Below are 16,521 nucleotides of genomic sequence, written 5' to 3'. Positions count from 1 at the left end.
GAGGGGAGGAGGGGGGAGACAGGTCCCAGGCTGCCCCCAGGGGAGGTGGGAAGCGAGGGGAGGAGGGGGGAGACAGGTCCCAGGCTACCCCCAGGGGAGGTGGGAAGTGAGAGGAGGAGGGGGGAGACAGGTCCCAGGCTGCCCCCAGGGGAGGGGGGAAGCGAGGGGAGGAGGGGGCTCCTACCCCCAAGAAGAGAGAGCTAGTCATTGGGCGTTGCCAGTTTCCCTCAGGCCAGGGGCTGCCTGGATCTCTCTGGCCCCTGGGTTGGGGGTAGTTCCTCTGTGCTCCTCTGTGCTCCCTGTGCCTGTCTTGGGAGCACATATCTGTTCATCAGTTGCTCACCGACCCCTCCTCTGGGAGCCCAGCGATGGGCTGGATACCAGCCCTGCCTTCCCAGACCCCACAGGTACTGGGGGAGGCAGAGGCATGAATTGGCGCCATCAGATGTGGCAGGTGCCACAGCCAGAGGATGGTGAGGGCGCCGTGGAAGGAGGAGGGATTGGGGAGAGCTTCACGGGGGAGGTAACGAGCATGCCTGGGTGACCGCGCTGGGTCCTCTTCCATCCCTGGCAGTTTAGAGCACGGATCTGGAACCAGATGGAGCAGTGTGACCTCGGGCAAGTTACTTGACTGCTGGGGGTGTCTTCTCTTCATAGACTGGGGATAGCAACTGTCCCAGCCTCCTGGGGTCATGGAACTGCAGCACAGCGCCTAGTAGCTGTCATAGTTTGCACTCATCACGGGGCAGGCCCAGGAAGGTGCCCAGGAAGTACCTGCTGGGCAGATGGCGGCCGGCGAATGAGCCGCAGGTGCTGGGAGGGACTGGTGTCCATATCGTGTCTCCCTAGGCTGACCTGCAGTGCCCCGGGCAGTTCCGAACACCCAGGACACTGTAGAGGGTTGTGGACTGAGAAGGCCAACCGTGGCTCTGGCCTGGCTCTACCTCTTTGTGATCCCAGGAGAGTCCCTCGCCTTCTCTGGGCAGCAGATTTTCATCTAAACAATAGAGGTTTTGGCCAGAGGATCTCTGAGGGCCCTTCTGGCTCTGGCATCCCACAGTCCCGAGTCCCACTCGCCATGGTCACGAGCGTCCACTCTAGCTGTACTAGAATGTTGTGACCCTCCGGGGCGGAAGGACACCCCCCACAGGGGCAGTCCCTGTCCTTGCACTGGGTGCCCCACTTTGCCCACTTCACAGATGAGAGAATCGAGGCTCAGAGGGCTATAGAACTTGCTTAAGGTCATACACCTTGTAGGAACAGAGCCGGGGCCTAAAGCCAGGCCTGTCTGAGTTCTGAGCACCTCCACTGGACCTTTTTTTTTTATTTTTATTTTTTGCTCGATCCCTGCAGATAGGCACAAAGGGCACGGAGAGGGGAAGCGGCTTGCCCAGGTCACATATCCAAGCGAGCCTTGGAATCGTGAGCTGGGAGGGGGAGGGGTGAGAGGAAGGTCCCTGGCTGCAGCTGGCTGGACCCTAGCCCCACACGTGCCTCTTCCCTCCAGGTGGCCGACCAGATGACACTACTGCAGAACTGCTGGAGTGAGCTGCTAGTATTTGACCACGTCTACCGCCAGATCCAACACGGCAAGGAGGGCAGCATCCTGCTGGTCACCGGGCAGGAGGTGACCAGACCCTACTGTGCCCTGTGCCATGCCCTAAAGGGTGCTTCCAAAATTCTGAGCCCAGAAGAGGTCCTAGGCCTCTCCAGGGCTGGCCCTGGGCACCCCAGTGTCAGCCCTTCCCCAAGTTCATGCCCGACCTCCCTCTGACCAGCCCTGGCCCTGGCCTTGACAAGTGCCAGCCCCTAGGAAGCAGCTCAGGGATGTGGAGAGAGTCAGGGAACCTCTTGGAGGAGGTGGTGGTGGCCCTGGGTCTTGAAAGAACAAATAGGGGTCGGTCAGGTCATAAAAGGTGGTGGGGGGCAGTCCCACCCCCATCACAGCAGAGGGGACAGCATGGATGAAGGCGCACAGGAGGATGTTTAGAACTGCTGAGTTACCAGAGGCTGCCGGTGTGTGGGTTTGGGGGGCCAGGAGCCCTGTGAGGTGAGAGGTAAGGCTGGGGACAGACCCTAAATCCTGAGTGGATGAAGGAATGGGCGAAGGAATTTGGGCCCCCCGCCCCGCCCCAGAGCAGGGAATTAGAAGCCCTAGGATAGGAGCTGGGAACTCCTAAAATCAAGCAGGGAGCCACAGGAGAGTTTTAAGTGAGGAAGGGCTCATCCAGGTTGTATTTGAGGAAACACACAGAAGGGGTGGGGTGGGGGGTGAGGAAGTCTAGGCCATTGTGGAATGCTGGGGCCCTGGGAGGGGGCAGTTGAAGGAGGAGGACCCCCAACTGAGGGAGGAGGTGTGGGAGAAACGGAGGGAAGGAGGGAGAGCAAGAAGAGAGGCTGATGCCAGGGTCTAGGCTGGTGGGGGGAGCATCGGTCCTGAGGGGGAGACAGGAGGAAGAGTGGTTGACAGGTGCTCTGGGGGTGGGGGTTGGAGGCTGAGGCCCTGCTCCGCATCCCCTATCTCCAACCCAGGCCCTTGGTCCTTGTGCTCCGTTCTCACCCTGGGTGTCTCAGGGCATCCAGGGCCCGGGAGTGCTGGTCCCAAGGGTGTGACTTGGAGGCCACCTGTGAATGCAGATAGGAGAGTCTGAGGTATGAGCGTGTTCGTGTTGGCCTATGTCAACATGCGGCCGAAGTCTCTGAGGCCATATCTCGCCACACTTAAGCATGTGGTTGTTGAGATCTGCCTGTCACCACGTGTGGGAACTCACACATGGGTGCGTGTCTGTCGCGTTACCTTGTGAGGTGACCATACACGGGCCTGTGTGTGTGTGTGTGTGTGTGTTCACTTCATGAAATGCGTGGACCGCCCTGTGAGCGTGTCCATGGGTGTGTGAGACTGGGAGCTGACGTGTGGTCACATCCCCAGCCTGGGTGTCCACGGGTGGGCGTGTGGGGCCCTGGGCAGTCCCGTGGCCGTGTGCACGTGGATGCGGGCAGACCAGCTCCGACCCCGCCCCACACCCAGCACGACGTGGCGTTCGCAGCGGATGCCAGGGCGCCTGGCAGCAGCCGTTTGCGTGAGAAGGACCCTTCAGCTGTCCCTCTGCACCCAGCTGCCCAGGGCCCGCTCGGGGGCCGCAGCGCGAGGCACCCTGGGGAGGCGGGGCGCTCGCTGTGGCGCTTGGAGATGCTGCCCCCCCCCCTCCCCCCCCCGCCCCCCCCCCCCCCCCCCCCCCCAACCCCCCCCCCCCCCCCCCCCGGCGCCCTCGGCCCCGCGCCGCTGACGCTGCCGCCCGCCCGCGCAGGTGGAGCTGAGCACGGTGGCCGCCCAGGCGGGCTCCCTGCTGCATGGCCTGGTCCTGCGGGCGCAGGAGCTGGTGCTGCAGCTGCTGGCCCTGCAGCTGGACCGCCAGGAGTTCGTCTGCCTCAAATTCCTCATCCTCTTCAGCCTCGGTGAGTGCGCCCTGCCCGGCCTGGGGCGGCGAGGGGGGGCGGCGGACGTGGTGGGCCGGCGCGGTGGGGCGCTGCCCCGGGGGCTCCGCTGGGCAGGGACTGGGCCTGCGGTGAGTGAGGGTAGGAGGGGACAGGCCTGGCTCTGAAAATGGCGGGTGTTTCCTCTCTGGGCCTCAGTTTCTCTGTTGGGAAGTACAGAGGACCAAGACAGTGTCTAAGATTTGCCCTCTGTGGCATGAAGGACTCCCGAGAATTCGGTAAATTCCCGGCTGGAAGCCCCAGAAAAGTGCCCAGGTCACCTCCGGAAAAACGCCTGTGTGATTTCGGGAGCTTCTGTTCCCTGGCTCCCATCCTGGGGTCCCTGTTTTCCCGGTTCCCTGCTCTAGGGGGGCCCAAATTCTGACTCTGGGCTCCCCACTCATTCATTCACTCGTGTACTCATTCTACAAACATCTGCTCAGCATCTGCACTCTGCAAGGCACTGCGGACAGAGGGTGAACAAAAAAGATCCCCAATCCGTATTGTCATGGAGCCATCCTTCTCTCCAGGGAGAGACAATAAGTGTAATAGGATTAGTAAGCTATAGAAATGAGTGAAATGATTAGTAAAATGTATAGCCTGGAAGAATGTGAGCAGGGCCAAGGAGGAAAGTAAAGCAGGGAAGTGGCAGAGGGTGAGCCCAGTCCACCAGCCCCACTCCCCGAGTCAGGGGTCTCCCTCTCATTGCCCTCCTGACGCACCCAGCCCGTCCCGCTCCAGCCTCCACGCTCCTCGGGGCTCTCCTCAGGCTGCCCTCCTGTCCTCCCTCACCTAGCGAGCCATCTGTGCCTTCCCCGGGTCCAGCAATGCTGTGAACATGAACGTGTCCTTGCTGCCAGGTGGCTCCCAGTCCGGTATAGGCCTCCACCTAGTGCTGCCAGGGCGGGGACAGAGATGGGGGACCCGGAGTGGGTAACAAGAGCTTTGCCTAGAAGGCTTCCTGGAAGAGGGACATCTGAGCAGGGCCTTGGAAGATGAGTAGGAGTTTGCTGGAAGGATAAATCTTTTGGCAGAGATGTAGATGGGATGGCAGGTCAGAACAGAAGGGCATGAATGCCTCATCACTTGGAGAGGGAGCAGGATTCGGATGTCGTCTTTGTGGTAGATGACCTCATAGCCCCAGTCTGGCAAGGGAGCGCCTGCCTGAGAGTGGGAAGAGCTGGGCGAGATGGGGGGTAATTAATGAAGAGTTGACCATGGGAAGCCCAGGCCTCAGGCTTTGGCCATGTGACTGGGTGCCTGGGCCAGTCTCCTGACTCCCGCACAGCAGGCTGGTAGCTGGAGGGCTTCTATGCAAGGCTACGAGGCTTGGTAGAGGACAACCCTGGTTCGTCGAGACAGAATCTTGGGCAGCCAGTTAGGAGATGTGGCCTGGAGCCCGTGGAGGGACCTCAGGGGCCCAGGCCGGGCTGGCTTCAGCTGGGGGAAGCTCCCTCCTTCTTCCCTCCAGTGGTACCCACCTCCCAACCTTGTGTCTGTGAGCTGTCAGGCTCTGGGAACTGGCTCAGGCCAAAGCCATGGTGGTGTGTGGTTTGGGGGTGTGGAGACTCCAGGAGTTATGTGCATGGTCGTGCCTTTGCATTTGTGCCTTTGTTTTCACACATGTGCAGACTATGAACTTTCACAGGCTTTTTACATGTCACGTTGTAGAAACAATCTGTATGTAATTGGGGAGTGATGCGAGATTTGGAGACATGAAGGATTTGGAGCGCACATAGAATTGGAGTGTGGGGCCCGTGATGGTCAGGGTGGTTTCTTGACATGACCCCCATCAAGAGGTCTCCAGGGAGGCCCAGAGGAGGGGTGGGTGGAAGGTGGGCTGCCAACCACCAGCCTTCTTGGCCAGGCCTCCCCGTAGAGCAGGTGCCATGTTTTGGCTTTCTAGACCCTCCCAGGGCCCGAGGCACACCCCTGTAGCCCCTGCCCCTCTTCCAACAAAGTCCTGGGCGCTGGGAACTGCCAGGCCCAGTACAGCTCTGGCCTCCAGCAGGCGATAAATCCAGGACTTCTCCTTGTATGGGGCGTAAGGATAGCAGAGCCGAGGCCAGCCCTCTTCCCCCGCTCCGGGTGAGTGGCCATGCTCCGAAGCCTCAGTGCCGGCCCCTCCTTCTTGCTAGTCTTCCTCCTGTTTGCCAGAGTGGGTAACTGGGGCCTGAGAGACAGGGACTCTCTCCAGTGCTTGGCTGGCATAGGCTGGAGGGGCCGGATGCAGGAGAGAGAGAGCGTGCATATATATGCGTGTGTGTTCACACGTGTGAGGCAGGGAGGGACAGTGGTTAGGAATGGCGCGTAGGGACGGACCGCCTGCATTCTAAATCCGGACTCTCTCTCTGGCTGTGTGCCCTTGAGCAAGTCACTCCCCTCTCTGAGCCTCTATTTTCCCATTTGTAAGATGACCATCATAATAATCTTTAATTCGCTATGAGGATTTCATGAGGGAATTCCCCCAAAGTGCTCAGTGCACGGTCTGGCCCCTTGGAATGTGCATCAGTGTTGTTTCTCTCCATCATTACCACCAGTGAGCAAATGAGCAAATGAATGAATGAAGTGAATGAATGATCAAGTCAGTCTCTGTCTTAATGGCTTCTGTGTCTGGCACAGTGCCTTATCGCAGGGAGGCGGGTCTGGCCGAGTTGGGTGGGGGGACGTCCAGCCCAGCAGGTTAGAAACTAACTCTAGTGAGGCCGAGTCTGGGAGGGGAGGAGGAGGAGGAGGAGGCCCCTGTGCTGGGGCCTGCCTGAGCTCCTGGGAGAACAGTAAGACAGGAGGCCAGGTGAGGTACAGGGGCTGTTGGGTGACAGGTTCCAGGTTCCAGGAGGAGCCTGAGCAGGCCAGTGTGATCAGGGTTGGACCAAAGAGAAGAAACCACCCACACCTAAGATATCAAGGAAGGCTTCTTGGAGGAGGGGCTTCTGAGCTGGGCCTTGCAGTATGAGTAGGAGTGTTCTAGGTGAAACAAAGCAAGCGGCAGCAAAGGGCTGTGCAAAGGGATGGGGAATCCTGGAAGTCTGCTGTGGTTGTGGGTCAGGGAGGGGCTGAGCTGAGGAAGGCCTCGAATGCCAGGCCAAGGACCTTGACCCTTCCCTTGGGAAGGCTTTTCAGCTGGAGTAACATGATCACATTTGCATTTTAGCAAGGTCCTTCTAGCTGCAGCATGGGAGAAGGATGGCAGGTGGCAGCCCATAGCCCTGCAAGAGGCTAGCCCCGGGGCTGGAGTGAAGTGGGCAAGTTTGGGCAAGATGAGGGGGAAGATCTGCCCAGAGTCTGGAAGGGCGATAGGGCTCTCCCATGTTCCCCGCCGCCAGGCCCCAAGAATAGGTCCCCAAGGGATCTGGAGCCCAGAGAGGGACGGCCACTTGCCCTTGGACCTCCAGCTGGCACGCTGGGCATCACCTCCTTGGGCTGGGCAGCCTCATGCCCTGTGACGACTGTCCCCCCACTCCCCCCACCCCATCGCCTGCAGCCCCCTCAGCGCCTCCTGCCCGCCTGCCTCCGCAGAAGGGTGCCATTTGGTGTCTAAATAGCCGTCTCCCTGCAGGCGTGGAGGCAGGTAAGGAGGTTTAATTAAAATTAGTGCCTCTCTCCTGGCAATCGCGGTGTTTATGAAGATGGGCCCGGCTGGCATTGTTCCGGAGAGGACTTAATCGAAGCTTAATGGATTGACCTAACATTCGATTTCCTGACTCCCATTGAGGCGGCCGCCGCAGCATTCCCTTAAGCGTTTGCAATTTACCCACTGCTCCGCGCCAACAAAAGGCGGCCTGAATAGCAGCCCCACTCGAGGGGCCATTGTGCGCGGGGGCGCCTGCCTGAGTCACCGCTATTGGGACAACATTCTTTATGCCTCGCTGGAATGAAAGGATTATTCAAATATTCAATTAAACCGTGAAAAGGGGGCTTTTCTGAGAACCTGGGGGCCCCCAGCTCCGCAGCGCTAGCAGGCTGCTCTCCGAGGTGGGGGTGCCATCTCCCAGCCCCCTCCCGCCTCCCACCTCCAGGATTGCTGGAGCTGAGCAGGCTGGGGGGACACGCCGGGCTTTTCTCCCCCATGCCCATCTCCAGCCTGCGGTGTCCCGGGGCCCAGAGCTCGGCAACACAGATCAGGTCCGGTTCTTGGGCACCCTGTGAGGTGGAGATTCGTCTGCCCCCATTTTGCAGATGACGGGAAACAGCTCAGGGGAAGGGCCTTGCCCAAGGTCACCCAGTTGGTGGTGGAGCTGGGATTTGAACCCCCGACATATTAAGGGGGCACCTCCAGGTCTGTGTGTCCCCTGCTCCCGTGTCCAACGGAAGAAAAGCATGGTGTTCATGCTCTGTCACACCCGTTATCCCACAAGCTTCACGACAGTCCCTTTGGGGGGGGGTGTGTGCAGGGAGGTGGGAGAGGGGGCATGACTTGACAGTGGTCTCCTCCAGGGTGAGGAGGAAGAGGAGTCTGGAGTCCAGAGTGGCCTCGGAAACCTAGGATCCCAGGGGTGGGGGCCCTTGGACAGGACTCCTGGATTGGACGAAACAAAGTTTTCATGTCCTGTCTCTCAGGAATTGACGTCCAAGCCTGACCCCGCCTGTGCTTACCCACCGGGCTTTGGAGCCAGGAGACCTGGATTTGCATCCAGACTCTGGCACCTGCTGGGTGTCCCAGGCACACCCCACTGTCCCTGCGCCTGGGGGATGCCCTTTCCCGCCTGCCTGGGTGTCTGTGGGGATTAATTGAGCCATGCACGATGCCCGGCGGGTACCTGGGAAACTGGGTGCGCTACACTATAGTCATCAGGGCTTAACTGGTGACTGCTTCCTCCCCCCAGCCCTGTAGCCCACCGCATGGGGGCGGCGGGGGTCTCCAGTCTGCAGAGAGCTGAGAGATCCAGAGAGCTGCTAAGAGTGGGGGCTGTCCCTGAGCGCTGTCCTTGTTCCGTACCCACCCCCTGCACTCCACCCCATTGTCCCTGGTACGGCGCTGCGGTGCTCTGGAGAACAGTAAATCCTGGTAAAGCCGAGGCTCTGGTCCTCCCAGCCCCCTCCCACTCCTGCCTCTACTGCAGCATCCTAGCCCATCCTCCTCCACTCCCAGCTGTTTCCTCTGGGCCCCCTTACTGCTGTGTGGCCTTGAGCTGGTCCCTACTCTTCTCTGGACCCCCAGCCTCCTACAGTGCATTGCCAGAAGGCAATGTCAGGAGAATTGCCCAGCCTGGGCTGGAGGTAGAGGGCAGGGGGCAGTGGGGAGAGGTGGGGGTGGGAGGTGAAGGTAGACAGGACCCTATAGGATGAAAAGAGGTTGGGACAGGGATGGGGTCAGTAGTCACCTCTTGTGCCTAGGAGGCCAGCTTCGGAGAGGGTGGGGGCTTCCTGTGACCTTTGAGTGTGTCTGGAGTAGTCCAGGCTAAGGAGCAGGGCTGCAATGCACAGTTGAACAGGTTGTTCACTGCACAAGGGCACCTAGGCAGATGATGAATAGGGGCTGACTTCCAGCTTGTATGCCCCTTGCCATACTGTCTCTGTGTACAAGGGGGAACTTTTTCGTAATTGGCACAAAGGTGCCTTAAGGGCTCATGGTGATCCTGAGGGAGGCAAGGAAGAAAATGACCCTGGCTCACTTACTGAAGGGGGGTGAGGGGGCCAGGGGTGGGGGTGGAGGACTGGGGCCAGATCCTGCCATACGCCTTGGGCCCAGCTCAGGTTTCCCTAAATCCAACTTTGGACAACACAGGCCTCAGCAGGCGCACCGGGGGCGGCTGGGGATCAGGGTTGCCAGGAGCATCAAGCCCTCCTGGCGCAGTGGGTGTTAAGAGGGATTAGAAGGGCCAAGGGCTGCACATGCTGGGCTCCAGACTCCCCCGCAGCCACAGAGGGGAAGTGGACGGATGACCACTCCCTGAACCACCGGATGCTATATCGCAGGCCAGGCTGGGCTGGATTTGGGGGTGGGGGACCGGTTCCGTAGATTCCTGCTGAACCTCAACTGCCAGGCAGGGCACCAGCTGGGGGTGCTGCCCAGGAGCTGAGAGACACCTGCCAAGCAGTGATGAGGACCTGAGTGACAAATTGACCCTCTCTGGGTGCCCCTGGGGTCCAGACACCTGGCCCCCAAGCTCTTAGCCCTGCAAGGTGAGCATGCGCCATTCACAGAGGAAGAAGGCCTCGCAGGCCAGGAGGGGCCAGGGCACAAAGCCGCAGCTCCTAACTGGTGGGCCTAGGATTTGAACCCCAATCGGCCTCATTCCAAAGACATTTTATTTTTCATGTCTTCACTGGACCTCCACTGGGCGTGCAGGAAGCACTGGTCACACTCCTCTGTCCCCGGCACAAGTGATCACCGGTCCATGCAGAGCTGACTGCCGTCGTCCCTCCCACAGGCAGCCACGCCTTGACGTTTAACTTGGATTCCCTGTTTTTCCCTGTTCTTACATAATGCGCATGCTTCTGTACAAGCATTTTTAGTTTATGTAGACGACTTTGCCTTGTGGATCTCATTCTGGATCTTCCTTTTCTGTTTTTTTCCACTGAGCTCTATGCTTTTAAAGATCTGTCCGTTTGCTCTGTGGTATGTCTGCTCCACTGCGTGTGTCTACCTCGCGGGACCCCCTTGGGAGCACCTCCCTAGATGCTGCTTAGTGAGCGTCCTCGTCCCCCACGGCCCCACGAGGGAATCTCCTTGCGGTACTAGAGGCTCTTGATCGGTCACAGGGTAGACCAAAGGAGTGCCTGTCGCTCTCTAGAATAGGGCCACCAGTGCATGAGCCTGGCAGCTGGGAGATGGGACCTTTGCAATCACAGCGTGCCTGCAGCTGATGCTGCTCATGGTGACCACTGTGGGGATGATGGCAACAGGATGGTTTTTTTTTGTTTGTTTGTTTTAAGTAGGTTCCACGCCCAGCGTGGAGCCCAACGTGGGGCTTGAACTCATGACCCTGAGATCAAGACCTGAACGGAGCTCAAGAGTTGGATGCTTAACTGACTGAGCCACCCAGGTGTCCCCAGGAAGGTTTTGACCCTGGGGCTGGGGATGGTGTTGATCACGGTGGGGTGAGAGTAGGGGTAATAATGGTGACATACTGGCCTTCTTATGTGCCAGACACTGTTCTCCACGCACTTTCCACCGACCAAGTCCCTGAATTCTCCCGACAATCTTGTGAAGTAGGTACTCCTGTCACTGTTTCGCAGGAAATTGAGAAGTTGAATCACATGCCCAGGGAGATAGCTGCTGAGGTTGGGGTGGTTTTGGAGGTGATGGAGGTGTTCCTCATGACCAGTGGGATAGTGGCAGTGGCAATAATGATGGTGACAGGTAATCGTGCTTGGGTGGGTGATGGTGGCGGCGGCCGTGTTTGGGATACCTGCAGAGAGGTCGGCGTTGGTGACCGCCGCTGACAGTTGGGTGGATGGTGGCGGCGGTGGCCACATGTGGGGGGGACACGGGGCGGTCAATATCGGTGACTGCTGCTGGTGGCCGTGCTCCTCAGCCCCGGTGATGGTGGTTCCGGTGGCGACGGGAGGCCCGGCCATGTCCTTGACGGTGGGAGCGCCCCGTCTTTGGTGCTTCTGGGGGACGTTGGTGTTGGTGTTGCGGGTGACCGCGGCCGATGTGATGGGCCGCTGGTGGTGACAGAGCTCCTCCCTTTGCAGATGTGAAGTTCATGAATAACCACAGCCTGGTGAAGGACGCTCAGGAGAAGGCCAATGCCGCCTTGCTCGATTACACCCTGTGTCACTACCCGCACTGCGGGGACAAGTTCCAGCAGCTGCTGCTATGCTTGGTGGAGGTGCGCGCACTGAGCGTGCAGGCCAGGGAGTACCTGTACCACAAGCACCTGGGCAACGAGATGCCCCGCAACAACCTGCTCATCGAGATGCTGCAAGCCAAGCAGACTTGAGCCTGGGCTGGGTGGGGCCGGGCCTGGGGCCAGGCTGGGGGTCGCAGCCACCCCCACGGCCCTCCAGATGGTTGAGTTTATTCTGCGACCCAGGAGCCCCACCCTGTAAGGCCCTCTGCCCCTGCGCTCTCTGAAGCCCCGTGTTTGGGAAGCTGGGTGAGGGGGGATGGGGCCTGGCTGAGGTAGGGTGGCCCCACGGGCACCTGCCTGCCACTCAGAGGGCCCCAAGAAGGCGGCTGCTAAGCACCCCTCCCCCTCCCCTTGCTCCCAGCTGTCTGTCCTGGAGTCTGGAAGCACAGGTCCAGGGAGGAGGTTTGGGATTCCCTGGTGGGCCTCCACGTCCCTTGGGTCAGAAGTCGTCCCTTTCCCCTCTCCGGGGAACGGAAGCAGAGAGACGTTGAGGGGGCATCAACTGGGGGAGAAGAGAGGGTCTCCAGAACCCTCTCCCAGAGACCAGGAGGGAAGCCCTCTGTTTTGTGAACTAGGAGTCACTGAGTTTGCAAAGTTGGTCAGGCACTGTGGGGCCTAGAGGACACTAGGGGGCGGGTTAGGACCAAGCCCTCCTCCCTAGCCCTTACACCCCATCTGACTTGTGCAGGGGAGAACTCTGACATGCTATCTGAAAAGAATTTCACTACAATCCGCTCTCTCTATCCCTCTCCCATCGGAGGAGAAGTTTCTATCCCTCTGCCACCAGGGAGCTAGAACGTTCTAGCCCCACCCACAGTTGGCCAGCCCAGGCTGGTATGTATCTGCAAAGGCTGTAGTCAAGAGGTTTGTGGGTTTGTGGGTTTGATTTGTTTTTTAATCTAGTACTCTAGATATCTTTGAAAGGCGTGTATGTGGTGGGGCAGGGAATGGATTTGAGGATTGAGGCTGGGACTTGGGGATTAGCCCCAAGTACAGCCCATGGTTTCCCTCCAAACACCCGCATGCCAAGTACCCCATGGGTGGTGTGGGACCGTTGTTTCAATCCAGAGAGGAGTTGTTGCTTGCCCCTGCTTCGATGAACAGCAGGGTGTCCTGTCGGGGCTCGGAGTCTCTGTGTGTAGGAACATGGGTGAACTTGAGGAGGGTGTATGGGTCTCCAGATGGGGGACATTGCTGATAAGCCCCTTCCTCATTGGCCCCATCCCACTGGGTCCCTTGCTGCAAACCCTTGAAGCTGGGTCTCAGCTCCCTGGCCTCCTCCTGCCCTGTGTCCTGAAGGACACTCTCCAGGGCCAGGAGCTAGGGGGAGGCCTTGGCTGTCCTCTGTCCCCGGGCTGGGCATCCACTGTCTTTCCTGCTTTCACGTTGCCATTGCAGCTTGTGCTGAGCCTGCCCAGTTGGAGGTGACTGGGCGTCCATTCTCCCTTGCCTTCCACCGCCCTGTCTCAGTGCCCACCCCTGCCCACTGAAATGTGTGCCCCTGCCAAGGCCAGAGACCCGCAGCCCCAAAATGAGAAGTGCCCTTAAGAATCTCCCCAGCCCTTGCAGCCCTGGAATAAATTTTGCAATTAGTTTCCAGCTACCTTTGCCTATTTACATTCTGGGGCCAAAGCAGAACCTCCAAGGTGGGTTTGGGTGGTCTAGGGCTGGGCGATGCTCTGATAGGGATGGACGTGACAGATAAGCTTTGGTTCAAAACCTGGGACCAGAGTGGGGGTATACCAGGCACCGTTGGGGAGCCTGTGGGCCCCACATCATCCCTGGGACCTTGTCATACCCAGGAGGCCTGGGAGATGCTTGTGTCTTCCTGGGCCTCAGCCGGAGTTCCACCCTGGCCGTGCATCTCAACCGCCATCTTGGGCAGAAGGGAGCAATGATTTCATGAGCACCTACTGTGTGCGGTCCCTTATGTCCCTGTCCCTACGGTAGCCCGGTCAGGCAGGGCTTAGGATCCAGGAGAGGCACTTGGCAGGTGCCCCTCAGTCAGTGATCTGCAGGGGCAGATTCAAGCCCGGGTCCTCCTGACTTGGGAGCACCGGCCTTTCCTCTTGGTCCATCTGGTGGCCCCGGGCCTGGCCCCTCTCCCTGAATCTCTTGCCTCCCCCGCTGGGAGGCAGCAGTGAGCGCGGCTGCTTTCTGAGGCGAGCTGCCTCTGCTCTAGATGTCCTCCAGGGCTTCACTGGCTTTGTCCTGTTTTGTTGTCCCATCTGCTCCTCAAAGCCACTTCGGTAGGTGGCAGCTCCAGATTACAGATGAGGAAACTGAGGTCTGGAGGGGTGAAGTGGCCTGTCCAAGGTCCCACATCAAGAAGGGGCAGAGCCATCACGCCAACCTCCATCATCCCGACCGACCTGACTAGTTCACCCCTGGGGCCACTCTCGGACCACTTCATGCCTCTGTGCACGACAGAAAAAAGATGCCCCCCCGCCAGGCACACAGCTTGGCAGTGGCTTTTATGCAAAGAAGAAGTGTCCTTTTCCCGCCTGGCACCTTCAGAAGTGAAGCAGATGCTCGGGTTCCTGCCTCTGGGGAGCTTCCAGTCTCGCAGGAGGCCTCTCAGTCATTTCGTAATCCTGTGTGATCCATCACATAAGAGCCAGCGAAGAGGAGGAAGGGATTGATTCTGCCCCTGGGGCGACAGGAAGTCTTCTCGGCAGAGGTGTCATCCAAGCTGGGTTTTAAAGGATGTCCAGGGGTTTGCCAGCTAAGACAAGAGTTGGGGGCAGTGTGGGCAGGTGGCTGGGGACCTAAGCGAAGTTATTTGGGCTGGAGAGTAAAGAGAGGGGGTGGTGGGAGGAAGGGTATGGAGTAGGAGGAGGGGAGACTGGAAAGGACTCCTTGGTGGCCACTCCTGGACCTCCCCCCCCCCCCGCACCCCCGCCAGTCCACATGACCACATGATTAGTCGGCGGGGAGGCAGGCCTCCCCTGGAGGTGAGGGGAAGGAGTCAGAGGACACTGCAAATGCAGGCAGGAGAGACCAAGTGGCCGCCCAATTCAGAGCCACCTTCTTGCTTCCCCGTGTCGTGGCGCCCCTCCTCCGGCTCCGTGGCAGCAGACAGCCAGGCTGAGTGCCTTGTTCTCTGGAACCTCAGCGGTGGTCCCCAGCCTGGCATCCTCTCTATGGCACTGCTGGGCCTTCCCAGAGCAGGCGGACCGCTGCTGCCTCCCCCACTGCCCAAACCTGCCGGCCTCCGTCTCTGCTGGGGGTCTTCAAAGCCCTACACATCTCCTCTACACAGTGGGCTCTGTGTGCCCCCAGTCCCCTGCACATCCTTCTCTGAAGACAGCCGACATTCCTACTATGTGCTGGGCCCAGGGAATAGCACACAAGACTGCACTTACCCTCTTGTTGCCTGTGGGGTGGGGCTTGATGGCCCCCGTTCTGCAGATGAGGGGCTTCGGAAGGTTCGACAGCCCCCATCCCCAGAATGAAATACCCAGCCCCCTGCCCTTGCCTGATGGGTCAACCCCTGGATAGATTTTGTCCCAGACAAGCCAGGTGGGGCCCAGAGTGGAAGCGACACATAAGGCTATGGGGAGAACTGGGTGCAACTTGTCCCTGGCTGGGTCTCGGGGCTTCTCATGTAACCCTGCCCCGCCTCCACTCACGTGCGCCTCCTCCAGGGAGGCTGCTCTGATGCTCCCCGGCTGTGCCACATCCTCTGGCTCCGGCAGCCTCTGGGCCAGCCTGAGGTCAGCAGGACAGTGTGAGCAGTCCCCGGGCCCCTCCTTCGCCTGGCTTCCACCTCAGGACCCACCCTAGTGCCCTAACACATCACCACCGCTGCTCCCCTCGGCCCTGAAACCAGCTCTACCTAAGAAGGGACCCGGACTCCCAGAAGAATCTTGCCCCCTGCCACAGAGTCAGTGGTGGCCGGACCTGGTCCCGTAGCCAGAGTCTGAGTTGGGGTCTCCCCGCAGCATGACCCGTCGTACCTGGAGCCAGTCCCACCTACCCTGATGCCTTCTCTGAGCGGTCTTTTCTGGGTGACTCCACCTCACTGTGACTGCCACCCCTTGGCCCCCAGACTACCAGCTGGGGAGGCCTTCTCTGAGCCTCAGTTTCTTCCTCTGTTACAACAGGGGCAACGGTGGTCACGGGGCTGAGGTGAGGACGCACAGCTCTAAGGCAATCAAGGGCTCAGTACCAGCCAGGTACACAGTAGGCACTAATAAGTGTTGGCTGCACCTACCCTGTTAATGAAACTGGGGTTGTCTTGAGTCCCAAAGACAAAGTGGCCGCTTCCCTTGTCCCATCCTCCTCCCAGGGACTCCCCAGGCCAGGGTGACCCCCAGGGAGGAACGGGTCACAGTAGTACTATTTATTACGAGAGCTACCACGGGGCTGTCAGAACTTCCAGGCAGGCGGGCAAGGTGTGGGGGGGACAATCTTGGACAAAGTTCGGGGGCTGGGCGGGGGGGGGGGGGCGCAGCAGCATTGGCACCATGCCAGGGCGAGGCTGAGGCAGAGGCTGCTATCTGTCCCGCAGGGGCCCCCGGTGGGACCTTTCAGAGGTCCCCACGCAGAGCCTGGAGGAAGGTCCGCTCGCACTGTCTAGAAACCTGGGAGGAAGGTGCCGGGCTGACCTGGTGGAGAATCGTGGTGGGGGCCCCTGGAGGGGACTGGGAACTGAGGCTGGGGGAAGCCCTGGGGGGGCGGATTCTGGCCCCGGGGGGCCCTGGGCAGTCTTCCCCATCCCCTCTCTGAGCTTCAGTTTCTCTCCAACACCTGATGCCCAGAGGCTTTCGGGAAGGGCGGTGGCTGCCTCGTGAGGGACCTCGTGCTCGGGCCACCTGAGAAGGTCGCGGGCTGCGGAGGGGGAGGGGGGCTAGGGCGTCCGGAGGGAGGGCGAGGCAGGTTGGGGGTGCGGAGGGTGGGGCCGGCCGCGGGCCGAGGTGGAAGAGGCTCCGTTGCTACGATCGGCCTTAGCAACGCACCCATTCAGCAGAGACAAAGGCGCTGTCACTTGAGCGCGGAGGCGCCGCTGCCGCTCTTGTTCCCACCGGCGCCGCGCCTGCGGGGGTGGGGGGAGGGGCGGGGGGGCGCGGGGCGGGGGCGGCTGGGGGCCCGCGGGAGCCGGGGCGCCGTCGGCCCTGCGGCAGGCCCACCGCGCGCTGGCCTGCAGGGGGCGCCCCCGGCCTACGTTGCAGAAGGGGGTGCTGAGGCTCCCGGGACTGGGACACCAGGCAGGGGAGGAGGCCCGCGGGAGCCTGGGCTCCTA

At 60.2% G+C, this 16,521-nt stretch overlaps 1 protein-coding gene across 1 annotated transcript in view; it reads left to right on the top strand.

Annotated features, from left to right (window-relative positions):
- The window catches only part of NR5A1 (nuclear receptor subfamily 5 group A member 1), a 19,733-nt gene extending 8,367 nt beyond the window's left edge, over nt 1–11,366 (top strand). Inside the window, exons 4-6 of the mRNA XM_032418838.1 lie at nt 1,508–1,627; nt 3,309–3,456; nt 11,119–11,366. Of these exons, the coding sequence (XP_032274729.1) occupies nt 1,508–1,627; nt 3,309–3,456; nt 11,119–11,366 (516 nt within the window). The remainder of the gene's footprint in view (nt 1–1,507; nt 1,628–3,308; nt 3,457–11,118) is intronic.
- The last annotated feature ends 5,155 nt before the right edge of the window (nt 11,367–16,521 follow it).

The sequence above is a fragment of the Phoca vitulina genome, unplaced genomic scaffold (assembly GCF_004348235.1).
Source record: "Phoca vitulina isolate PV1807 unplaced genomic scaffold, GSC_HSeal_1.0 scaffold21, whole genome shotgun sequence".
Classification (NCBI taxonomy): domain Eukaryota; kingdom Metazoa; phylum Chordata; class Mammalia; order Carnivora; family Phocidae; genus Phoca; species Phoca vitulina.
This window is presented reverse-complemented; position numbering and strand designations above follow the sequence as displayed.